The following is a 27,173-nucleotide window of genomic DNA, read 5'->3' as shown; positions in this document are numbered from 1 at the left end:
ATTGCAGTTTATTAAATTATTCTGTATTTTCATGTGTATGTTAGAAATATTTCCCAACAAACTTAAAAGAGTTTTGAAAATCTGTTGTGTGTTGAGAGAAAAAGGGTGGGAACAACAGAAAGAGTGAAATTTCCTAGGGCTAAGAGAGCAGGAGAGGACTGTGGGGGCGTAACCCGCTGTGCACCCATGTAAACAACAGCTCTTTTGCTTGCGCAAAGCGATTTTCTTGCCCGCCATCTTGTTATAGACGAATGCTCCTAAGTTGAACCTGTATCTCCAACCACACTGGCTTTTCCAAAGCTCCACCATTCATTCTTCTTAAGCATCCTATTCCTCTCATACCTCATCCATCCCTAAAAAGAGAGAGAATGGCAGACTTAAACTCTACCAACTCCTCAGTCCATTCCTGCATCTCCCAGTCCAGCCACAGATCATACCTACATGTGTGCTTCCCTTTATTCAAGACATCTTTTTCTTGGCTTTTCCTTCCCACCATTTCATCAGTTGGCTCCAGACCCCCTACGTTTTCAATCTCACTGTCTCCACTGGCTCCTCTTTCTCTCATCTCAAAACACAGATAACTCAACGTTGTGTCTGTCTGTGTGGGTCTCCCTCTCCCTCCCCCAGTCCCACAGCTAAGCTTCCTGGGAGACTTGTCTACACTCAGTCGCTGCCTCCTTATGCCCTGTTCATACTGCAGTCTCCTGCAGAAACCCCTCCTCCTCGGATGACCAATGCCACTTAAAAATAAAAATAAAAAGAACACCTTTGAGACACATGATCAACCACACATATTTGAAGTGCAGTGACATTTCACACGTTTTGAAAAATGTGTGTGTAAGTTAAAGCATTGCTGCAATCAAGATGATAAAATCAGCCCCCGGGTTTTGCGTGCCCCTTTGTAAGCTCCCTCTCATGCCCCTGCTTGCTGCCCTTCCCCACGCCCGAGGCAGCACTCTGCTGCTTTCAGACTGAGCTTGCATTTCTCAGAATTTTGTATCGTACATCACCTAGTAGTGTGTGTTCCTTTTTGTATGGCTTCTTTCACGTAACATAATTATCTTGAGATTAATCCATGTTGCTTTGTGTAACCATAGTTCTATGCTATTTTTTAAACCACTTTGTTGAGGTATGATTGACATCCAAAAAGCTGTGCATGTTTGATGTATACAGCTGGATGAGTTCAGAGCTAAGTGTATATATCTTTGAAACTATCATCACAATTTATACCATAAACATATCTATCACTTCTAGAAGTTTCCTCCCATCCTCCTTTTCTTTTTATTTTATTTTATTCTCTTTTTCTTTTATTTTATTTTTGTGATTCACAACATTCAACATAAGATCTACCCTCTTGGAAAAATTTTAAGTGTATAACGCAGCATTACTAAACTGTAGGCTCTACACAGCAGATCTCTAGGACTCATTCATGTTTAATAACTGAAACTTGTACCCTCTGACTGCTACCTCCCCCATTTCCCTCTTCCCCCTGCCCCTGGAGACCCCCATTCTCCTCTCTGCTTCTATGGGTTTGGCTAGTTTAGATTCCTCATTTATGTACAGGCAAGACTTAGAAGCAACCTAAATATCCATCAATGGACGAATGGATAAATCAAGAAAGTATGATGTACAACATAATGGAATACTATTCAGACTTAGAAAAGAAGGAAATCCTATCATTTGCAAAAAACATGGAGGACATAATGCGAAGAGAAGTTCTTTCTTCTTATTGCCAATCAGTATTCCAGGTATAGACCTAGCACAGGTTATTTATCCATTAGCCTATTTATGGGCATTCAGGTTATTACAGTTTGGGGCTGTTACGAATACACTTCTGTGAACATTTAAATATAAATCTTTGTATAGAAACACTTTCATTTTCTTTAGCTAAATACTGAAAGGGGAATGGGCAGATCAGAAGTAGATAAATGTTTAATTTTTTGAGAGACGACCAAACTGTTTTTCTAAGCGATTTTACCATGTTACAGCTCTGCCAGTTCTAAGCGCTGCGCGTCCTCAGCAACACTGGGCGCGGTCCGTCTTCTTGCATATATCAGCTCCATCACGTGTATAGTGGTGCCTCATCGTGGCTCCGACTTACATTGTCCTAATGACTAAGGATACTGAGCACCTTCTCCTGTGCTTCTTTACCATTTATAGACCTTCACTGATGAAGTGCTTGTTCAGATATTTTGTCAAAATTTTTAATGGGTTGTTTTCTTATTATTGAGTTTTGAGAATCTCTTACATATTTTGGGTACAAGTCCTTGATAAATTATATTATTTCCGTATATTTTCTCCTGGCCTGTGGCTTGCCTTTTTGTTGTCTTAATTATGTGATACCTAGAGCTTGAAGTGTTTACTTTTGATGTCGTTCAGTTTGTTGATTTTTTCCTTTGTGAATAACACTGACATTGTATCTAAGAAATCTGTGCTTTCCCCAAGGCAAGAAAACTGTGTTTTCTTCTAGAATGTTTATAGTTTTAGGTTTTACATTTAGGCTTATGATCCATTTTGTGTTGTTTTTTTATATATGGCAAGAATTACTCTCTTGGTTATGGGTATCAGTGTGTGTTCCAGCACTGTTTATTGCAAACTCTCTCTCTATCGGATTGCCTTTGCACTTTGTAGAAAATAATCTTTTCGTATACAGTGTAGGTCTGTTTCTGGATCCTTTTTTCTACTGATCTCTCTCAATTTGATGCTATTTTGATTATTGCAGCTAAAAGTAAGTCTTGAAATCAGTTAGTGTTAGTCCTCCACGTGTTTTTTTTTTTTTTCCCCAGAGATGTTTTGGCTATTTTAGGTGCTTATTAGCATTTCTTATGAAATTTAGAATATCTCTGCAATTTCACTAATAAAAGCTTGCTGGGATCTTGATTGGGACTGTGTTGAATTTAGATCAATACGGGTGAACTGACATTTTAACAACATTGAGTCTTCTGACTACTGAACATGGTGTATCTCTGCATGTAGTTAGGTCTTTAAATTCTCAGCAACGTTCTGCCATCGTCAGGGTGGAAGACATGCACACCCTTTGTCGTATTTATCTATGGTTATTTCATGTTTCATTTTGATGCTACTGTAAATAGTAGTTTCAAAATTTCAATTTTAAATGTTTATTGCTAGTATGTAGAAATATAATTGATTTTTGTTAATTGATCATTTACCCTAAAATCTTGTTGAATTCACATGTTAGTTCTAGTAGCTTTTTTCTATAGATCGCAGCAGATTTTTGATATAGACAGTCGTGCTGTGAGTGAGTAAGCCCTGTTTTACTTCTTCCTTTGCAATCTGGGTGCCTTCTATGTTCTGTCTTTTTGTTGCCTTGTGACAATGGCCAGGACCGCCATTAAAATGTTGAATGGAGGTGGTAAAAGAGTACATTCTTGCTTTATTCTTGATCGTAGGGGGAAAGCATTGTCTTCTACCATCAGGTATGATGTTCTCTGTAGTTTTTCGTAAACACCCTTTATCAAGTTGAGGACATTCTCTTCTAGTCCCAGTTCGTTGAAAGTCTTTGTCAGTAATGCATGTTGAGTTTTGTCAAGTGTTCTTTCTGCATCAGTTGAAGTGATTTTGTGATTCTTCTTTTTAATTTGTTAATATGGTGAATTGCATTGGTTTTCAGATGTTAAACTAATCTTCCCTGAGAAAAATCCCAGTTGGTAATGATATAGTGTCCTTTTTGTTCTTGTTGTTTTATTATTATTTTTTGTAATGTCTTTGTCTGGGTTTGGTAATAGTTTAATACTCAAAGAATGAACTGGGGATTATTCCCTTCTCTTAAATTTTCTGAAAGAATCGGCTTTGTTATTTCTTTCTGGAGTGATTTGTAGAATTTACCAGTGATGCTGTTCTAGGCCTGGAGTTTCCTTCGTAGGAAGACTTATTTAAAGTATAAGTTCAACTTCCTTAGTAAGTGTATGGCTGTCCAGTTTATCTATTTCTTGCTGAGTGAGCTTTGGTAGTTTGTGTGTGGAATCTGTTGTGTCATCTCTCTCATTTCTGGCCTTGGTAATTTGTGTCTTCTCTTTTTCCTTTCTGGTCAATCTAACTATAGGCGTACCTAGGAATTATTGTGGGTTTGGTTCCAGACCACTGCCATAAAGCAAATCACATAAATTTTTTAGTTTCCCAGTGCTTACACTAACTTACACTAACTGTGGTCTACTGAGTGTGCAATAGCATAATGCCTAAAAAATACACACACCTTAATTAAAAAGTACTTTATTGCTAAAAAGTGCTAACCATCATCCGAGCCTTCGGTGAGTCATCATAGTAACATTGAAGATCACAGACCACTGTAAGACATATAATAATAACGAAAAAGTTTGAAATATTGAGAGAATAACAAAGTGTGACTCAGAGACATGAACTGTTGGAAAAAATGGCGTTGAAAGACTTGTTTGACACAGGGTTGCCACAAAAACTTCCATTTGTGAAGAATGTGTTATCTGCAAAGCACAATAAAGGGAAGTGCAGTGAAGATGAGGTAGGCCTGTGACTGTTACGGGTTTTATTGATCTTTTCATAGAACCAGCATTTGGTTTCGCTGGTTCTCTCTATTGTTTTTCTCTTTCCCATTTCATTGATTTCTGCTCTGGTCTGGTTCGTGTCTGGTATGTTCTCCTGAAGCATCTTTGCCACCATCATTTTTGCCTCATAACTAATTGGCCGTAAGGCAATTCTGCCGTAAAAGATAAAATAATGAAAAGTAAAATGTGTACAGTTGATTCATGATAGTACCATGCAAATAAGTGAGTTTATTTTGTGGGTTGTACCTAAGCACGTGCCTTCCGAGTCTTTTGTTCATAGTGTTTTATACATGTTCTTACTTTTTGTTTGTTCATTTGTCTCCTTGTTCGGCATCACACTTTTTTTTTTTTTTTGCGAAAATGTCTTCCTTCCCATAAGAGAGTATTTCCAAATACTAGGATGCATGTTTGTACCTGAGCTGTGCGTTGCATTGTGAACGCCTCTACCCTGTTGTTTGTTCTTGGTATATTGTCCCATGTCTGTGGATAGACAAGCCACACTTCTCTGGGAAGCATGGCCTCAGCTCTGCAGCTTCGAGGCCCTCAGCCTCTTTCTCTTTGTTTTTTTCAAAATAAGAGACCAACTCTTGGGGCAAATCATCCTTATCGGTCAGCTGGATAAAGCCATCAGTAACGCTGCTGACTGGAAGTAATGCCAACACATTTCAACCAGTGGAAGCTAAACCGTCAAACCAAAAACTAGTTATTTTATCTTTCACTGCAGAGTGGCCTTACAACCAATTAGTTATGTGGCAAAAATACTTACAGCAAAACTACCTAGAACTGGTCTGGTTATTTCTTCCTTTCTTCTCCTTATTTTGGATTTAATTTGCTCTTACTTTTCTAGTTTCTTGAGGCAGAATATTTGCTCATTGATCGGAGAACTTTCTTTTTCTAACGTTGGCGTTTAGCCGTATAAACTTCTAAGCACTGTTTTACTGCACCCCCCCCCCATTTTGTTATGTTGTATTTTTATTTTAGGTCAGCTCAAAATACTTTTCTGAATTCCCTTTCATTTCCTTATGGGTTATTCAGAAGTACATTATTTAGTTTCCAAATATTTGGGATTTCCTGAATACATTTCTGTTTTTAATTTCCTATTTAATTCCATATCGTAAGAGAAAACAGTCTGTATGACTTGAATCATTTAAAATTTCTTCAGGATTATTCTCTGGCCCAGAATGTGGTCTGTTTTGATAAGTGCTCTGTGTACATACACTTGAAAAGAATGCGTGTTCTACTTTTTTAGGGTGGGGTGTTCTACAAATGCCAACTAAGTCCAAGTAACTGACAGTATTGTTCAGGTGTTCTGCATCCTTACCGACTCGTGACATAACCATCCAGTCCGTCCGCCGTCCGGCACCCAAGCTGGCGTCTGTAGACTCTCACCCCCACCCATGTCTTGTTAGTCACCATCACGGGCTGCTCGTTTTCTCCTCTGAGTAGTTGTCATTCACGTCGTCCTCTCCACCTCTACTGTCACTGCCTGGTTTCCACTCTCGTAAGTACTACATGACACCTGAGATCACCTTCCACCTGGTCTCCTCACCCCCAGAATATGTCTGCCTGTTAGCTTCCAGACCACTGCCAAGTTCAGATGCAACTAATGACATAATCCCTCGTTAAAGTCCCCCAGTGTCTTCCTCCTGCCCAGACAGGACTCATATCTCTTGGCCTGAGTAGAAGCATCTGTGGACCCGAGGCTCGTGTCGCAGCCCCTGCCTGCTCCTCTGACCCCGTCTCTTGCCAGGGGCCCACATGCGTGTGCGTGTCCTCCCTTCCGTGACCCCCCTCCTGCCACGGCTCCAGCTCCCTTGGAGCCTTTCCTGTCCCATCTCCCCTCCTACTCCCAGTCCTGTTTCCAAGCACAGGTGGACAGAAGTCCCTCTCATTTGTTCCTTTCTTGGGGTAATAATGACAACAACAGCACTGATGACTGATGTTCATTATACATTTTTTATGTACAAGGTAGACTTCTACGCATACTTTACATGTATGAACACATATCGTGCTGATGAAAATCCTATAAAATTCATACTTTTATTGTCCCTGTTTTGTAAGTGAGTGAACTCAGGCACTGTGAGGTTAAGGAGCCTTTTGGTATGGCTTGTAAGTTTGTTCTCGGGTAGCCGGGTGTGATATGCTGAGTAAATAAGCATTTAGTGTCGCTGTAGGGCGTGGGGACGGGGTGTTCCTCAGTCCTGTGATTAGGTCTCAGGTTCTAGGGAGCCTGTGCCTCTGGACAGTGAACGTCACACGTGTTTCTCAGTTTTCCTTCTCCCCTCTAAGGTGGGACGGGATGGCGAGACAGGGCTGGAGGTGAGTATTTTTCTAACAGGCTGTGCTCTGTTAACCAGCTCCCCCTGAGGACCAGCCTTGTGCCCTCCCTCTGCCTGAAGGCGCAAGGGATTTTTCTCCCATATTTCGAGGGGGAATCTGGTCCAGCTCTTTAACATAAGTCTTAGAATATGATGAGGGCCCCCAGTGACTGGGCTCCTGGAGTTTTTAACCCTTACGATTGTCGACACTGAGCCACCAGCAACTTGCCGATTACAGCGCGGGGTGTCCTGCCCCCTCTGGCTCTGGCACTGCGTCTTGGGGTAGCTTCTGCTGGGGAGCCTCTCCTGTAATCTGGGCCCCCTGTGTTTGCCTGTCTGTCCCTCTAGTCTTGGGGGCTGAGCTTTGTCCCGGGTCCGCCTCTCTATAGATCCAAGAAAAGTTGTTGACTTTTCAGCCCATTCGGCTTTTTACTTGTCAGGATGGAGTGACGATCAGGAAGCCCCAGCACTCTTTTACCAAACTGTACTGCCTTCTAGTCTCTGCAGACAACAAGCAAGACATTAGTATCAGTCATTTCCTCTCAGCAGCCTGGAAGCATGAGGTGCTCCTCGTGTGATGGCATGATGGCTTTGGAGACTCTCAGGAGAGATGGGAACCACTGGATGACAAAACGCACGTGCATCACTGTCCAGGGGGGATATGTGAGAGGAGCAAGAAGGGCTGATGTCCAGAACAGAGAATAACAATTAGCAGTTAGTTCAGATCAGCTGGTGTGTATTGGGTGTCAGCGTGTCCGCACTCCTCAGATGTAGCTCACACTCCAGTTATCAGTTCCAGTCGTTGGTTTGACATTAGGTTTCCTGTCTCTAGAAGGATCATTCATGCTTGGTGGCAGCTAGCCATTTGTCCAAATGTTCAGAGATACTTTACAAATCTAGTATTTCTGACAGGGACAGAGCATGGGTCAGAGTTGTGTTGGGGTGGGGGTGGGTACCTCTAAGCCAGTCCCAGGACTTCTAGCAAACAGATGCTAAGGAGCAGTGACAGAATGTGAAAACCTGGATTCAAGGCATGCATCTCCAGCCAGAAAGCTTTATGTCCTGGGTCAAGCCACTTCATCACTGTGCGGCTTAATTTCTCCACTTGTTACAAGACAGGGGCTGGACCAGAGCCGAGCTCACAACCCTGGCTGAGTCACCTGGTGGGTGAGGGGGGGGGCTTTGTAAAAATGTCAGCACACAGTCCCACTTCCAGAGATTAGGATACCATTAGTCTGGTTTGAGCCCAGTTGTGAGTAGCTTGTATAGAATCCCAGCTAAATGCGATGTGAGCTATTGGTTGCTGATCCAGTTGGTAAGATTCTAAGATCCAGCTGGTAAGTAGTTATTTCATTATCCCCAGCTTGCTGATTGGTCATTTATTACAAACCAATTTATTAAACTCAGCTGCAAAACATGGTGTTACAGTGAACTCAGTGCTTTGGCTTCGATAGTTACCAAATAAAAGGGTACGTTTTCGGAGAATCGTATACAATGGAAATATACTTCCCACAGCCTTCATATGGAAGTTGATATAATTGTTTTCTCTGATTCAAAGGGCACTTCAGACCTTGCAGTGCTTTAAAGCTGTCATGATGAAAAAGCAGCTTTTGTTTTACAGGCTGTACGTGCGGAAGGTGCTTTAGGAAACCGGCCTGAATGTGCACCTACTCAATGGCCTGATCTAGAGTCACATGGTTTTTAAATTTCTGAACATAACTCCTTCCTCCTTGTTGGGTCTAAATGTGTGGAGAACGTTGCTGGTTTGAGCCTCTGAAGTCACGTGAGCCTGCAGGTGTGTTTACAGTGGACCGTGTACATCCGTTTGCTGATTTGCATATTCAAAGATGGCAAGTGCTTTATGGTCTGCATCCTCAGGGATGTGATCCGTGCACTGGCGAGTTTTCCTTTTTTGATTGCTTCTGAGAAGATAGTTTTCAAGCACCTCCCTTTGTTCTCTACCCGGTAGGTTCAGTCTCATTTGAGATTGTACAAAATTAGTACCAGAGAAGCAAGTTGTTTTTCTTTCCTGTGCTAGAATTTAGGAAGTGTAGCTCATTTTGCTGAGGACTAGTTACTGACTCTGCCATCTTTGGCAGGGTAGCCTTTATCGATTTCTTACTCTGTGGGCCTCAGTTTTCTCATCTGTAAAATGTAACAGAATAAATATGAAAGAGTTCTAGCACAGTGCTCATCAAACAGCAGCTCCTATTTATTCATCCAGTCACGGATGAATGATCCACCAATTCATCCATCCAGATACTAATAAATTGCTTTCTACGTGTCTGACAGTGTTTCATATGGGGAGGGTCACAAACAAGACAACTAGTTTCCAACCTCGTGGCCTTAGTGATTTAAGGAATGATCAAAACTCAGAATAAGCTTAGCGCTGGTTTCCATTGTAAGTTTTTTATTAAAGGTTTTTGTAAATCATCTTGTTACAAATATATCGAGACTTAACCTTGCAGGTAATTAATCCAGAATAGTTACTGGGAGGTTACAGTGGCTTTGCATTTAAATTCCAGAAATGTCTTCTGTACTAGTTAAGTACTTTGGCTTATTTAGAAATTTTTTTAAAAATTATGCTTTCTAAACTAAACTATTTTCTCTGTTTTCTTCAAGTGAGTTACTTCACTCATTAGTGTAGAAAGTGGGGTTTTATTGTAGACTGTCATGTTTTCTACATGCTCTGTGTCCACAGAATACAAATTATCCTCCACTGGCTGTCAGGAGCTTTATTTCTTTGAAGAGCTATTAGTCTACTCTGGGTTATTATTGTAACAACAGTAATTTCTAATGCTGTGGAAGTGGCTGGACTATCTGCATTTTCATTAGAACTTCTTTCAAACAATGAGTGTAAGAATGTTCTCTGTTCAGTCTTTGCATTGAAGGGATTCATTTTCACAGCTTTTTTTCTTTTCTTTCCTGGAAAGTTCTGTAAAACTGTCTTCAAGTGAAATGAATGTAAACTAGGACACTGGCCACCGAGGGGACCTTTCCGAGTGCAGGTGTAGGGCGGCGTTTTTCCTGGGGGCGGCGTGTAGAACAGTCCCAATCCCGCCACGGGACTGATGATAAACTCGTTGCCTTTAAGTCCCTGTTGCAACATGCGATAATAAGGGCTCAGGAACTAAAGGGAACATCCTTCTTGCTGAAAGAGGGGCCGGGGGAGGTGGCTCTAATAAGAACACGTGTTAGGAACTGTTTTCCCAGAAAAGATACAGATTATACTTATCAGAGAGGGGGAGAGGGCAAGAGAGAAACGGGCAGCTGTCAAGTCCCGCCCTGCCGTCTGCGGCTTCTGTTACAGTGATACCGTCTGCGGTTTCTCTTACAGTGGAGCTTTATAGGTGCTTTTTTCTTAGACTAAAGCTTCTGAAACAGTGAGGATCCTGTGGCCTGTATCATGGGGTTTTCTTTGCTTCGTTGTCATTGATGAATACCCGAATGTTCCACTGGGAGAATTCTGTAAGCTAATTGGAACCAAAAGGCAATTATAAGCAGTAGTACTGTAATCAGTGTGCCAAAAATACATATTTTTATCTACAATGAAATTTTGTTAAATAACCTAGAAAATGGTTGTGATACTTCACACTGACAAAGCATGCGCCTACATGGTCTTTGTTGTAAGGAGTGAAAATGTTTTTACACACATTCTGATTAATTCACAGAAATCTCCATAAAGAAGGTAAATTAGAACTGAGGCTTTAAATTTTATTTATTTATTTTTGTACGGGGAGGTAATTAGGTCTATTTGTTTATTTATTTTTAGAGGAGGTGCTGGGGATTGAACCCAGGACCTCATGCATGCTCAGTATGTGCTCTACCGTTTGAGCTATACCCTCCCCCTCTTAGAACCATGGTTTTAAAGGGCCAAATTTATCATCCATCTATAGGATGGAATTTGCAGAATTAAAGTTATGTTGTCTTCCGGACTTCTGGTCTTCTACTTTAGTCCTATATGTTAGGCCAGCCTGCCTTTGTTTTAGGAGAGGCATTGGTGATTTTTAACATCTTTAAGGAAAACACATCCTTAAAGGCAGTTTAGTCCTGTTTTGGTAGAACAATCAAGAAACGAAATATTGCTTTATGTAGAAATTTTTGCTTTTTACTTTTTTTTTTTTCAACTCTTTGCCTCAAAGGAAAGAATATAAAGCCAGGAAATAAGTTGAGCTTAGGGAGATTCTCAGGAGGAGGGAACCAATTCCAACCCTTACGGAGTCCCGCTGGAGGGGCTTTGGGAGGTGGCTCTGGACTTGGCCACAGGCCACCCTTTGCCACCACCGGAGCCCTCAGGACACAGGGGTAGTGAGTGCAGCCAGCTGACCGTTGTGTCAGTGTACCTTGTCCAGAACTTTTGCGTCCCATGTGACTGCTGTATTTACTGTTCAAACAAGCAACCGTCAAGCGATTTTTTTTTTTCCACAGAGGCATTTTCCTCTTTTTAACTTGGCAAAGAAGAAATGAAGGGTTCAATTGGGGAGATCCTTTTCATAGGAGATATGTTTTCTCAAACCTTTAGTCACTGACATATTTTACCTTCTGCCTGAAATTTCCCCTGTACCCCCATTCTCTTTGATAAATCCTTCTTTAGCATCAAGCAAGGAGGGGGTCACCTTCTCTGAATCCAACAGGCTTCTGTCATAATCATCATACTGTACCTAACTGTGTATTCAGCCTTCCCTCCAAAAAGATAAGAACCATGGCTTTCCTCTCTAGTGCCAACTTCAGAGCTCCAATTTCCATAAAATATATGTTATTTACAGGTTTTCAGATCCATTGTTTATTAACTCAAATTACGCTTTATGCTGTTATTTGAAAGACCATTGAAGTATTCATCCATCTTGTGAGATTTAAATGTACCTTTATTATCGCAGACTAGTCTTAAAGCTATTTAACCTTGTGTCCTCAAAGTCTTTATAAAATGGGGATTTTAATACTTAAATGACTCACAAGGGTGTTGTAAAAATCATAGGGAGTAAACTTGAAAGAAAATTGAAAAGGAGAAAAAGCATATTTCTGTATGATGGTTAATGATTTTGAAAGATATGCTTCATTTTCCCAAAGTGGGAAAATGGATGATTGGTTTGGTTTCTTTAAAAACTTTTCCTATTAAATATGGGGAAGGTAAAGTTTTAAGAGTCCTACTAACACACACGGGCTCCTAGAAGACCGCTCTGCTCTCCCAGTTCTGATACCCAATTCTTGAAATTTCTTTCATTAGATATTAAACGTTTTACTTCATAAGTAGACATAAAAGCACAAATGATAAATTCTGAAGGGGATGTTTGATGTAAACAGGGTAAATTCATGAGCCCTTTCTTCACAGCAGGTTTGGACCAGGAAGGTTTTAGCTGCTCAAGGAGAATGAAGGAGGAGGGTGGGAAGGAAATGGAGAGGCAGGAATTTCAGACGGCAGACATTGCCTAGGGAACCGTGTGCTTGCCCGTGGCCTCTGGTCTGGGAACTGTTGACTTTTTGTGCTTAAGCCGTCTGTCCTGTACCCCAGACCTGACCCTCTGAGGTGTAAGGAGGGAGGTGAATGGAGTGGTGTTGGCGGGTTTTTCAGCACCTCTGTCTGTAACGTTAGTTGTCCAGTCATTTCCCTATGTTAGGAGGGGACTTTCCTAATTCCATCTAGACCACAGAAGAATGTTAACTATAATAGAATTTTCTAAAACTATGTATTTCTTTCTCCTGATCTAAAAATTCAAGTGTCAGACTGCATCACAGTCAGAGGCAAACAGAACACAAAAGAAATATTTTTAAAAGCAGCAGATCTCCTTTGTTAAGAAAACTGGTTCCTGATAACCAGAGACTCATGGCTTCGGGGTTGTAAACCCAAGAGTAAACGTCTCTGGGGACTGTGTTTTCCCCGCTTCAGATACCTGCTCCAGGGCGTGTCTGTGAAATCCCAAACTTGGTTTTCACCGTGGCCGTGACAGCTTTTGAGCCGTCCTGGACTTTCCAGGATGCTCCTCAGGTGACCTTGCTTTGCGTCTGTACTGCGTCTCACCACCTGCCCATCCCTTGTGTAAAATCAGGAGAAGCCAAGGCAGGATTGAAAACTGTGGACGTTGGGGACACGAAGCTCTGTGAAGAGAGGAGAGGCTGATGTGGTACAAGTGTGTCCTGTAATTATGAGTCCTTTATTCTGACAGGTGTTTACCTCAAAATATTGAGTTAAATCGGGGTCCCTAATTACAGGAAAGGAGAAAAAGGCAGAGCATGACTGTAATAGAACAAAGGAGGCCCAGGAGAGATGATTATAGAAGATAATAGACATTAGTAAAGGCCTGGAAGAAACGTTTTCCCTGGATGGCTGCCAACTGGCTCTGATTGAATAGATCATAACCTGAGTTTGCAGGAATGTTTCTAAGTGCAGAGTGTACTGTGGGAACCGGCACACCTCCTGACAAAGTGGGTGAGGTCCTAATTGTTAACTCTTAAGATGGGCATTTTTGGGTAACAGTTCTTACTGGTACCTTTCCTGTGTTTGTACAGGGCAAAATGTAGGTTTATAACACACCTACGTGAGGACACAGCTGTCTAGAACTTCCTCTCTTCTTTTCCCAGTAGAGAGTGACAGTATTAAGGAAAAAGTTCTGAGGAATTCAGCTATGGTCCTTTTTCTTCCAGTACTTTATCACCATATAAGCTATGTTCTGTCATAATTACTAAAAGTTTGTGTCAATCATGGAACACCTTCAGTGGGCCACCAATGTATAATTGATTTGATACCATGAGTGGTTTCAATAGAGTGTGCCCCTAGGCATGCCCTTAAGGCTTTGGGCCAAATAATTTATCAAATTGTGACACATACTGAATTTTAATTATTCATGGTAACCTGAGTTCCTGAGGAATTAGTGAAGGAACGTCATTCCTAACAAGTCAATCCTAGGTACCCAGGGAGGTGGAGGGCTTCACCCGGAGCTGGAGTGGAAGCCGTTAAGGACCCGAACTGTCCTTAACGTCTGTAAATAAGAACAACCGGGTGAAGTGACTGACACAGAGTAGCGCTGATTAAGAATCTGTGAGTTGCCTATTCCTTGGTAATAGTAACTGAGCAGAGAACTGTAGGGACTTGGGAAGAGTGCTCGTATAAACAAAGAACTTTGGTAGTAAAAGAGACCCCAGAAATCCTCAGGTCAAACCCTGCCATTTCACAGATGAGAACACGGAAGCCAAGAGAGGCTGAATGACTTACTCGGGATCTGGAAGCCAGGAAGAGAACACGGGGCTCCTGATTCTCTATGCACAACAAGTGATTACCTCGTAGGTTTGCTTTTTCTTTTCTGATCCAAAATGTTGTGAAAAATCTATGAAGATAACCAAAGCAAAAGCTGGTTAAGGGAAGGACATGGTCTGAGTGGGGTCCTTGAAGACAGTAGCCATGTTATGCATTTCTAATCTCCTAGTACCTAGCACAGTGTACCTGTTAAGAAGCCAGGACATTTTTCATTGAAGTTCTAATTCTGTTCTAAGTAAATTCTTCAAAAATACCTAATGCTGCCACGAGCATGTGACCTGTATAGTGCTGTTCCTCAGAACACTTCCTTTGTGATTGCCTAAAATTAAAATCACCAAGGATAGGAAAATATTCATCAGTTGTCCACCAGGATTAGAAAAACAAATTTCTATGATTTGGACCTTTGCTAATCCTGAGTTATTTGCGGGGGACAGGGCAGGGGGGAGTAGGGGGGGAGCTACATAGCCTCTCTCCAAATAGGATTTCTTCCAAGATGTGGTAGAAATATTCTTCTTTCTGGGTTTTGAATTGAGTAATCACTTAGGATTTGGCCTGCCTCCATCAGACTAGGTTTTGCTTGCTGAATTTATTTTCCACTTATTTGGAAGTTGTAAGGTTTCGATTCAGGGTTACAGTGTGTACAGTGTCTTACCCAGTGAGACTTAGGAGAAGAAGCCCCCAGACACCCATAACTAGAAAGCTCCCTTCCCCGCTGGAGAAATCCAGGAGCCTCACAGAGCACATCTTTTGAATAACAAGAAAAATATTCTGCGAAGTCTCATTATGTTGCTATATTCATCTCACATCTTAGTAAGTGTAGAAATACAGCTTACAGCTCTTAAGTGGGTTTTTTTTTTTAGTGTACATTTCACAACTTTTTTCTCTTTTTGGAGGGGTGGGGGGGTTGGTACTTTTGTCTGCCAAAATTTCAGAGATATCGTAAACATAATAGTGTGTGCACTGGAAAAGCTATCATATATAATGGGGGCCTTTGTCAAATATTTTGATGATTTGATGCAGTTATAAACCCTTACACATTGAAGATAAATTTAATTTCAAAGATCCTAGACCAAGATGCATGCTGGTTTTTTTAGAGCTATTGAGAATTCTAAGCCTATGACAGCTACTTACGTACAGATGGACAATGCCAGGAATGTGAATTTCATACAGTCTTTTGAAAAACCTCATGTTTACTGTTTATCCATTGGCCAAAAGTCAAAGGTCTTGTTCTCTTTTGACTAAGAAATGGTAAAAGCACATGGTTTATGGTTTGGTTCTTCTGTGTATGTGCATAAAGATCTTGGAATTCATTGTCATGAGCATTCAGTATAGCCACATGCAATCACGCTTGGCAAATTTTCAAGGTGTTTGCTGGTGGAAAAAATGTGTTTCTTAATCATATAAGGAGCAATTAACAAAGGAAAAACATGTGTACTTGCAAGGAAGCATTAGGACATTTGAGACACAGAAATGGTCTGAGTGGAATGTAATTATTTCCTGTTCAGGTGAAACTTGTGAGAATCTGTTAACTTGTGGCTTAGCAAGCTGGCATAAACATCGGTGGGATTAACCACAGGACTAAGCATTTCTATTTTAATAGCATGTGAATAGGCCAACTAGAAAATGAAAATTTAGAAGTAAAAAATATTGAGATTAAATGAAAAGCAATTTTGTGGAAAAAATAGAAAATAGGGATTTTTTTTTAGCATTTACCAAGTGCTTCCACGCACGCTAGTTCTTTCATCCTTGTACCACCCTGGCGAGGCGTGTGTGGTGGATCTTGTCATCATCCTTGTTTTACTACTGCACCGTGCCTCTGGTTGCACAGGTTCTATAGCAGAGCTGGGAATAGAACGAGCTCTTTAGATGCCGCTTCCTGCTGTATGGTACTGCCTTTCTCTGCTCCCAGGGACTAGCACTGATAGATACCTGTCTAACTGATGACACTGGTTCCAATGTGGCTGCAGCTATGATCACAGAGCTCCTTACAAAGCCCGGTTTCAGACAAGTTCTTTGTCATGGTCTTCTCTCCTTTCCCGGTCCTTTGGTTCCATTACGTGTACTCGCAAAGCCTGTCAGAACAATTCCAGAATCGTGCTAGCTAAAAGCTATCTGTCTATCCAGTCAATATACTAATTTGTGTATTCACCTGTATTCCCATAATTCACGGCCACCCTTCTATGTCTCTCCCGGACCCCTACCCCTACCCCAGACTGTATTTCTGACAATGAGAGAGTGACTGGCCAGGGTGACAGTTGCTCTGGCTGTTACCCATGTGTGATAAATTGCTTCGTAATCTCCATAGCACCATCATGCATACATTTAAAGTGTTTAGGCATTGTAACTTGGGAGAATTCCCCATCTTTCATAAATAACCATTAATCTGTCCCTTTTACATTCAGCTTCCCACATCTGTTTCAGATTGTTCAGTGCTCTTCCAGGAGTGCATGAAAGCTCCAGTCCAGGTGGTATTAAGGGGATAAATGAGCCACAGGGAAAAGACACTGTATTATTTTTTTAAAGCAATTCTTTCTCCTTCTTGCAAAGTTAGGAGCCAAGCAATTTACGATTAAGACTTCTGGAGGATATTCTCTGTCATTTTAAGCCATCTTTGTCTATGAGTTTAAAAATGCAGTTTTAACTCTGCCACCCTAGCACACGTTAATGTTTCTCTCCACATAGGTACATTGTACATATCATTTCTACCAGCAAATTTAAATTCATTATGATTCACTGTGGATTCTTATTGAAGAAAAATGAAAAATGGTTATAACCTAAGATCAGTTAGAAATAAATGTGTGAATACGCATTTACGTTTGATGTTCAGGAATTTCAGAGATCACTGTCAATAATTTTAGTTTGATCCATTTTTCTACAGGAAGCAATTTTCTTTTCAGGAAAAAAAAGGCATTATTTTATGAATTATAATTTAATATTATGTTGCTTTGTGTCTACTCCAATATATTTAATGAATATTATATGAATATTAGAGGTATATCATAGCTCATAACCTATTTCTCAGGTACTTTCCAAACAGAATATTTTCATAAGAATGACCCAACCTGTACTGTTAGATTTATGAAAGTCCCATCACATAATGTAGAGAATGCCCTGCAGAATAAATGCATATAAACATAGCAGTGTTTGGTACATCAGATGACACTTAACTATAAGAGAGGAGTGTTTTCCAGTTGACCTTGAAAGTGTTAAGGGACTCACAACAACAAATATGAGACTGGAGGGTAACTCAAAGAAGACTTCTGGTCTCTGGCACCTGTAATAATAGGCGTGAAAGGAATGACAAGTTGATTACCTGACCCGGAACAAAATGCCTACACAGGAAAGTGAAGGAGGAGGAAATTCAGCTACATGTTTCTTATCAAGGTTAGTAAAAATTTCACAAATAGATCATCACATAAAGTGCACAAAATCACTGGCTTTGAAAATGGTTTATTTCATAGCTGCAATCTACACTTCCATCCATGCGTAGGGGATTGACAGCTGCTCCGCCCATTCGTGTTAATGAATTATCAGTGGACGTCCCCCACACAACCACCAGGGAACCAAAGACACCCCACCTACACACTACTTTGTTTTTTAATCTTCCAAATGTAGGATGGCTATTCCCTTAGTAAGTGGAAAATCATTAAATACAGCACATATTATCTCCTGTGGCTAAAACTGACATCTCATAGAAATTAGTGAGGGAATGTAACTTTCTTCGTCTGTTAAGAGATGTTAAATTCTCTCTCACCTGTTTGTCACCTAAGGGACGCCTGTGACCATTGAGGAAATGTAACCAGCACTGCTAGGGCATTCCATTAAGGAAAAAACAATTCAGAATGACCTTGGTAGTCTGCTTAGTGAAAGATTCTTTCTCCTGGGAGACCTCCAATAATGTTCTTGAAATGCAGTGAGAAAGAACAAAATGGTTTTTGATACAGTAACCATGTGTTCTGATTTACCCATAACAGTCCCGATTTATACCCTTTGTCCTGGTGTAGTTATTAATCACTACCCCATTACTCTCTAAAGATCCTGCTTTGGACGGAAAATTTTATATTTATCCTAGTTTTAGGATATTTCTTATACAACTATGGCCCCTTCATCAATTTTCTCGAATAGTTTTCAGTTCCCATCCATGCCTTTTAGGTGGAACCCTCAGTTCTAGAAAGAAAACAGGTGGGCCAGTCCATATGCCTCCAGAAATTATATAACCTGTTCAGGTGTCTCCCGCTCTCCTGTTCCTCATGGCCTCACTTGCTGTCTGCGGTGCGCGGCATTCCCCAACGTGCACTCCTTGTACAAACGCCAGGGGTGGGGCCAGCAGAGGCATTCTAAGAATAATTTCATACAGAAATGGCAGCCTAATGCTTCTCAGCACTTGTCTGTGTAAAGACAAAGTGTGACATGTTTTATTCTTTTCAATGAAGAAGAATTTAAGGTCACACTGCTCCTTGACATGGGACTATCAGATTGAGAAATGCCTCAGATAACAAACATTAAGTGCTTGCTATGCATATGACATTCTGTTATAAAAAGTGATGAAGACGCTGTCCCAGGTCTCAGATAATTCACAGTCTAGTCCTGCAGGAGACCACGTAATCACCTCACGTGGCACATGAACTAACAGTATGTGAAGGGGCAGTGGAACACAGGGTGCGATTAAGTCTGGATCTGCAGACTGAGGAGTATTTTCCAGAAGAGATGGTAGAGGCAGTAATGTGTGACCCGAGTTTGGCGGAGGAGTGAAGTATCGGCCTGTAGGAGGGGGCCTGCAGCACCTTTGTTCTGGGGAAATAGGCGCTGTTACAGTGGCTGACACACACTGTCACAGAGCATCACTCCTTCCCCTGAACTCTGCATTCCATAGGATAAGACCTTTTATTCTTTTTCTGATTTTTGGATGACAAACAGGAGGTGACAGTTTACCATTCATATAACAGCCATCATTTTCCAATTTGTTGATACATCTTCCAAAACAGTTTTTTTTTTTAATTGAAGTACCTTCAGTTACAGTGTGTCCATTTCTGGTGTACAGTACAATGTCCCAGTCATGCATATGCGTACGTATGTTTGTTTTCATATTCTTTTTCATTAAAGGTTATTACAAGATACTGAACATAGTTCCCTGTGCTATACAGCAGAAACTTTTAATCTATTTTTATATATAGTGGCTATTTGTAAATCTCAAACTCCCAAATTTATCCTTTCCCACCCCCCCTTCCCCAGTAACCTTAAGATTGTTTACTATGTCTGCTAGTCTGTTTTGTAGATGAGTTCATAGTGTCCTTGTCCTTTCTTTTTTTTAGATTCCAGATATGAGTGATATCATATGGTATATTTCTTTCTCTTTCTGGCTTACTTTACTTAGAATGACGATCTCTAGGCCTATCCATGTTGCTGCAAATGGCATTATTTTATTCTTTTTTATGGCTGAGTAATATTCCATTGTATAAATATACCACATCTTCTTCCAGTCACCTGTCAATGGACATTTAGGTTGCTTCCATGTCTCGGCTATTGTAAATAGTGCTGCTGTGAACACTGGGGTACATGTCTCTTTGAATTAAGGTTCCCTCCAGATATATGTCCAGGAATGGGACTGCTGGATCATATGGTAAGCCTATTTTTAGTTTTTTGAGGAATCTCCATACTGTTTCCATAATGGCTGCACCAAACTACATTCCCACCAGCAGTGTAGGAGGGTTCCCTTGTCTCCACATCTTCTCCAGCATTTATTGCTTGTGGACTTTTGAATGATGGCCATTCTGACGGGTGTGAGGTGATAGTTTTGATTTGCATTTCTCTGATAATTAGGGATATTGAGCATTTTTTCCTGTGCCTATAGGACATTTGTATGTCTTCATTGGAGAAGTGCTTGTTTAGGTCTTCTGCCTGACATTGGATTGTGGTGTTTGTTTTGTTAAGTTGTATGAGTTGTTTATACAACTTGTTTATACAGCTTCTGGAAATGAAGCCCTTGTCAGTCTCATCTTTTGCAAATATTTTCTCTCATTCCATAGGTTGTCTTTTGTTTTGCCTATGGTTTCCCCAGCTCTGCAAAAGCTTATACATTTAATTAGGTCTCAGTTGTTTATTTTTGCTCTTATTCCTATTGTCTGAGTAGACTGCCCTATGAGAACATTGCTAAGATTTATGTCAGAGAATGTTTTCTTCTAGGAGGTTTATCGTGTCTTGTCTTATATTTAATTCTTTAAGCTATTTTGAGTTTATTTTTGTGTATAGAGTGAGGGAGTATTCTAACTTCATTGATTTACATGCTGCTGTCCAGTTTTCCCAATACCACTTGCTAAAGAGACTGTCTTTTCTCCCTTGTATATTCTTGCCTCCTTTATCGAAGATTAATTGACCATAGGTTTGTGGGTTGATTGCTGGGCTCTGTATTCTGTTCCATTGATCCATATGTCTGTTTTTATGTCAATACTACACTGTTTTGATTACTGTAGCTCTGTAGTATTGTCTGAAGTGTGGGAGGTTATTTCTCCAGCTTTGTTCTTTTTCTTCAGTATTTCTTTGGCAATTCTGGGTCTTTTGTGATTCCATATAAATTTTAGGATTGTTTATTCTAGTTCTGTGAAAAATGTCATGGGTAATTTGATAGGGATTGCATTAAAACTCTATATTGCCTTGGGTGGTAGGGCCATTTTAACAATGTTGATTCTTCCAATCCAAGAACATGGGATATCTTTCCATTTCTTTAAATCATCTTTAATTTCCTTAACCAACATTTTGTTGTTCTCCATGTAAAAGTGTTTCGCCTTCTTGGTCAGATAAATTCCTAAGTATTTTATTATTTTGGATGCAATTTTAAAAGGGATTGTTTCTTTACTTTCTTTTCCTGCAAATTCAATTTGAGTGTAAAAAAATGCAACTGATTTTTGTATGTTAATCTTGTATCCTGCTACCTTGCCGAATTCTTTTATTAGCTCTAGTAGTTTTTGTGTGGCGCTTTTAGGGTTTTTGATATATAGCATCATGTCATCCCCATATAGTGACAATTTTACCTCTTCTCTTCCAATTTGGATTCCTTTTATTTCCAGTACAGTTTTAAAAAACCATTATAAAGCTCTTGCTTAGGCCTTTCCCCTGAAAAAACAGACTTAGCTCCTTTAACACACTCTCAGAGGCTTTATTTTGCTTTTTTAAAACAATCACCCTTATCGTCTTCTCTTCTGAGCCCCCATCAGTATATGCTTCTCACTGCCCCCTTATATTTTGTACTCAGGTAGCATTGCAGTATTACATATTTATATATAAAGGTCTACTAGTCATATAGTCCCCAAATACTACATTTGTTTATTTGTATCTCAGTGCCATGCTTAAAATAAAGCACCATAAAGCACTCGGTAAGTAGTTGAATGAAGGAAACTCTTCAGCACTTCATCCAACCCTCAGAGTTACTGTGCTGCCATCACACACTAGCCTGAGTCTCCTCCTCCTGGTGGTGCCCTCCTGCCTTCTAGTTACACTAACTTCTGTAAGTTGTTTATTGTCTCCTCACTGCATGTTCTCCCATGACAGTGTTGCTCGTACGATTTCAAATTTCCCCTCTGTATGATTGTCGTCTAAGTTTGTTATCTTTGGACAGATTTTGCAATCACCTCCATCCTTGACTTTTCCCCCATTCTTTAACTTTCATAGACTTCTCTTCCCATATCTAATCCACAGGCAAGTCCCAAACACCGTAGTGAAATGTCACCTGTAGCAAATAGTTCCCTTTAAATGGGGTCTAATAATGGACAACACATCGCCATCTCTGTTAAAACTCAGCACATTTTACATTCACGTGCTCCCCTCTTCCATGTAGCCTTCCGGCAAACCCCCAATACTTCCTAATTTCCACAGCCTCTCTTCTGTACCGCTCTAACAGTATTTAGGCCTTTCTGCTTTGTATTATATGCATACAAAACTTGTGAAAATGTAGGGGGAAACAAGAACTGTTTTTATAAATGTTTGCGTTTTTTTTCAGTGTCTAAATTAACACTACTGTATTTGTTGGATAAATGAGTGAATATTCCGCTCAGTTCTTGCCAAAATTAGTATCTTCTCCTTGCTTTGTTACTGAACTGATCTCCCTGGATCCGACTCTGACCCCGCCCTTTCCTCCTCTTTTCCTCTCACCTCTGACTCTGCCACCTTTTCTGCTCCACTGCCCCTCCCTTTCCCATTCTCCCTTCCCCCATCTTCCCTTTTTCCTTCTCTTCATCCTCATCAGTCTTTAATTCTGGATTCCCATTTTTTAAAAATTTTCTCCACAAACTCATAGCCCAGATCTCTGAGAACAAAGGGGTAACTGCTTCAAGAGGGAGACGTTTTCTGATTCTTTTTGTTGTTGTTACTCTTCTTTGTTAAAAATTTTAGAGCCTGTAGGAGCCAATTATAATGTGACTTACTTATCTGAGGTACCAAGAAGCAAGCAATTTTTTTCTATATATATATATTTTTTTTAATTGAAGTATAGTCAATTTTACAATTTTGTGTCAGTTTCTGGTGTACAGCATAATGCTTCAGTCACATGAATATACATATATTTGTTTTCATATTCTTTTTCACCATAAGTTGCTACCAGATATTGAATATAGTTCCCTGTGCTATAGAGTATGGACTTGTTTATCTAGTTTATATATATTAGTATCTGCAACTCTCGAACTCCCAACTTATCCCTTCCCACCCTTTTCCCTCCCTTGTGACCATAAGTTTGTTTTCTCTGTCTGAGAGTCTGTTTCTGTTTTGTAAATAAGTTTGTTTGTCTTTTTAGATTCCACATATAAATGATATTATATGGTATTTCAAGCCCAGTTTTTGAACAAGGAGAAATAATCTCAAAAGGGCTTTTTAATTACATGTTCTGATTGTTGTGGTATGTTTTGAGTATAGTTCATCTTTCTGGAAAAGGGAAACAATTGTGTCATGAGCTTGGTTTAAAGAGGAACCTGACTAAAGGTCTCTGAGAATAAATTTAAGTATTTTTTGGTCCATTTTGTGCTTAGGTTTTCTTACCATTAATTTCCTCCTCCTCTCCTCATTTACAATGCCATTTTGAGTTAAAAGCCTTTCCTCCGACAAGATGTCGTTTTCCTTTAGTCATTATCCAGTTTTTTTTCTCCTGAATCTGAGCATCAGCTAAAATGTCGTATCACGCTGTGTTCCACTGCCACCTGTCTTGAAATGTCTCGTCCTGCTGGAGGAACGTTCTCATGAGTTCTGTTAGGGGTACTAGTAGTAACCATTTAAATCAAATTCCTAATCAGTTCTGGGCTTGCACAAAACCGATGTGATCTACTTGTATGAATGATGATAAAATTGAAAGACAGAATGCTGTTATCTCTATATGGAATTGAGGGATGTGCAGTTAACAAAACTGAGTGGTAGACTGGAGAGTTGAACTTGAATTCTCACTTTATTATTGTGATCTGAAGCTATGTGTAAGTAACAGTTTTAAAACCTCTGCTTATGCTTCCCTCCCTAAGCCACAGTACGTTAACACTTAGGACTGGATTCCAAGTGGAAGTAGTTCTGAGGAACCTGAGTAGCACCACCATGTATAGACCATTATGGGGTGATCATTTGTGGTAAATGTGTTCTCAACACTGGCTTTTCCCCCCCTCTAATTTAGGGTAGAAATTTAGCATCTGGAGAGGTTGGATTTTTTCCGAGTGATGCTGTGAAGCCTTGCCCCTGTGTAAGTACGAGTATTTTACTTTTTCCTACTTTGTTTTGTTTTTTGATGCTGTAATTGTGCGAGAATGTACAAAGGATACTGGTTTGGTCCCTCGTTAATTGTATTAATATTTTCTGGGGACCATATTATTTCATGTTTAAATGTATGGCCAATGTCGTTAAAATTACAAAATCATTATGATACACCATTGTCAGAAAATATTATTAAACATTAAGGGAATATATGCAAGAGGGAAATTTAAATTTGTAAAACAATTTAATTTTGTAAATTCTACAAAGTTTTAGAAGGAATAAACTAAGGCTACTGATCAGATGTACAAACTTCCCTCTTCCCCCCTGAGGTGAGAGTGGTAGGGTCTAATGTATTTCTGGTTACTTTGAGCTACAGAGAGCTTACACTCCAACCAGTGTTTGAAAGCATGCTAGAAAGCATGCAAGTCCACAGATGCTTCAATCAAATCTCTTAGTACATTTTTCTATGCTTTAGCATCATAATGACATTTTCTGAAAACATCAAACACATTAGGCAGATAAAAGAAGAGTGAATGCTCAAATATTACGGATGAATGTAACAAAATGTACTCTGGTGCTTTATGAAATTTATAAATTTCTGTTTAGGGTGGCATTTTATCATAATTTGGTGTTTAGGGTGGATTTTTCTACGAAGCTTTTTAAGTTCTTAATTCTAAGTACATGAGATTCTTTTACTAACATAATGGAGTTAATAGTTTGAATTGTCTTGCTTGCTATATTTCAGTCCTTCCTAGATTTCTAAACTGAACATTCCTTTTAATATTGTAAGTGGGAATGTCTGTCATCCTTGACCTCAGGTGTGGTCTGTAGAGTAATTCACTCCACTCATTCAAGCTTAATTTCAAAAGCAAAGGGAATCCAAAAAAGGTTTACTCTATGTCTATTGTTTCTGTGATCTAATGCCACGTATTTGTTACCTTACATAATAGTCTTTAAAAAAAACTGATAGCACTCTTAAGTGGCTACAAAGCCATTTTTGCTTCTCTATTCTGTCATTTATATGAACAAGCTTCAGGCTTCCTGTGCTTAAAGAAGTAATGTTTTATGTAGGCAGGTAGCAGGGAATTAAGATGTTTGGGAACCTAAAAGACATAAAATCAAAACTTTTATGCATTTTATGTACCAAGCCTTGAATAAGGCATAAAATGACATTTGAAGTTTTATTTTAGGACTAGGCTGGCACATAGTAGGTATTTAGTAAACTTTACATGAATGAACAAAGGGGTGAAAAAGCAAACGAAAGTCCCTGATTGTAGGTAACTAACAATGCCAGCTACTAATTAAATCAGCTTATAGACTCATATTGGATGGTATTGGTGACCTAGTTAGTTACTAGAAAGAGAAACAGGTTCTGAATTTTCAGCTGACAAAGAGTTGTTGAGGAACACATAAGTATGAGTAGGTCTGCCAACTAAATATGATTGTTTTATAGCTTAAAGTTAATGAATAGCTACTAAAATTGCACTGCTTAATGAAATTATAGATCCGTTTGTTGGTTTGTAGGTCAGGTTAGGTGAAGGTAAGTGGAAGGAGGTGAAGGAACATAAGAGACCACTCCCTTCCAGCACTATGGTAACTGGAGACAAAGCCTGGAGCCACAGCACAGTGCAAATTAGGGTATCTCTCTGTGGATCCCAGAGCCCTCAGTAGGGGAGCAAGAAGAAAACAGAAGATATGCTTATCTTTGTCTTGGATCTGGGTTGGAAAAAGAACAGCAGTGTCTCTCCCCTAAGAAATCTTTAGATCCAAAAACCATCCATGTGTGGGGTTGAAAGTCAGACCAGATCTGTGACCTAAGTAATTCTAAACTAGAAATATAGTGTAGAATGATTCCACATTGCATCCCCAATACAAGTACAAATTCTCTCTAGATTGGAGTCTCAAAGGATTTCTACAGATAAAGTCTCAGGGATTATAAAATTCACAATTTGGAATCACTAAATTTTATGAAGAAACAAACTACCTTAACCAAAGATTAGCAGAACCAAAATGCAGAATTAGACCCACAAGGACAGCAGATAGTGGATTTATCAGGTTCAAAATTTTATATTTAATATGATTGAAGAAATAAAAGTCTAAGAGGAAAACAAGTCACTCTCCAAACTGGGCATATTCAAAAAGAATTAGATACAGTAATTTAAGTGGAAACATTATTAGACACAGTTGTATAGAAAACTGGAAGAAAAATCTAAAGAAATTTCTCAGTGAACAGTCCAGAGAGATTAGGAGGAAGAAAATGTAACAGAATGGAGTGATCAATTTCAAATACGTCTTATTGAAGGAGAGAATATAGATAATTGTGGGAAAGCATTGTTCAAATAAATGGCTGAGAATTTACAATAAAACGAATGTATAAAGTTCAGTACCTGGCCACATTTAGTGAAACTGCAGACCATTGAAGACAAAGAGAAAATATTAAAACCAACTACAGATTACCTATACGGCGTTGATGAGAGATGCATAGCTAACAGCAGCAATAATGGAAGCGGTAATAGTCAAATATCTCCTATTGAACCAATCCTCCTATAGAAAATAACTACAAACTCTGGATAAAAATTTTTTTACAAAAATGTCTGAAGGTTCTGGCTAAGAGGAGGTTACACTCAGAGGGTGGTGACACTAGGCGATGTTCCTGGTTTTATGGCTACTTACACCCAATTCAGATAGAAATCTCACAGTGTTTCTGGCTTGAAGAGGCAGAATATGGAGTTTGAAGCAAATACAAGCTGGAAAGGGAAATAGGAGAGCTAAGAAAGGAAGGAGTCAGGATGGGAGACCCTCAAATTCTGTGTAAAATGTTGCCCCAGGCTCTGTCTCAGTGGTACAGACTCCAAGCAGCTCAGTGTAAGCTAAAAGAACTGAACTGAGAATTCAGTTGCCTCTTAACCGCAACTGGGTAAGGGAAGACAAGAGTTTGTAGTTGGGATTCAACCAAGGTAACTGCCTGCTTGAGGAAAATCCACCTATATCCATCTGTAGCCCTCCACATCCGCAGTTGCACACCCACAGAGTCAACCAAACGCAGATCATACAGTGTTGTAGTATGTACTACTGAAAAAAAATCCACGTGTAAGTGGAGCCACGCAGTTCAAGCCCATGTTGTTCAAGGGTCAACTGTATGTTCATGATGAATGGGTAGGAAACCTCAGCAGAGAAACAGGATCTATAAAAAGGAACCAAATGGAAATTCTATACAGTGAAACTTCAGTATTTGAAGCAATAAGAATACAATGTGCAAAGCTTTTAAAGAAAATTACTGTCAACTTAAAAATTCATGTTTCCTCAGTAAGGATGAAATAATGACTTTCTAGCCTAACAAACACAAAGTTC

At 39.8% G+C, this 27,173-nt stretch overlaps 1 protein-coding gene and 1 long non-coding RNA gene across 2 annotated transcripts in view; one reads left to right on the top strand and one right to left on the bottom strand.

Annotated features, from left to right (window-relative positions):
* Positions 1-27,173, top strand: part of VAV3 (vav guanine nucleotide exchange factor 3) — a 335,055-nt gene that overhangs the window by 271,228 nt on the left and 36,654 nt on the right. The window contains 1 exon segment of the mRNA XM_006179926.3: positions 23,746-23,811. Coding sequence (XP_006179988.1) covers positions 23,746-23,811 — 66 coding nt within the window.
* On the bottom strand, positions 9,905-14,267 carry LOC116665918. Its single transcript, XR_004322751.1, has 3 exons — positions 14,064-14,267; positions 12,745-12,949; positions 9,905-10,329 (listed from the first exon to the last, which is right to left on the bottom strand). It is a non-coding gene; the product is annotated as an uncharacterized LOC116665918 (long non-coding RNA).

The sequence above is a fragment of the Camelus ferus genome, chromosome 9 (assembly GCF_009834535.1).
Source record: "Camelus ferus isolate YT-003-E chromosome 9, BCGSAC_Cfer_1.0, whole genome shotgun sequence".
NCBI classification, from domain to species: domain Eukaryota; kingdom Metazoa; phylum Chordata; class Mammalia; order Artiodactyla; family Camelidae; genus Camelus; species Camelus ferus.
This window is presented reverse-complemented; position numbering and strand designations above follow the sequence as displayed.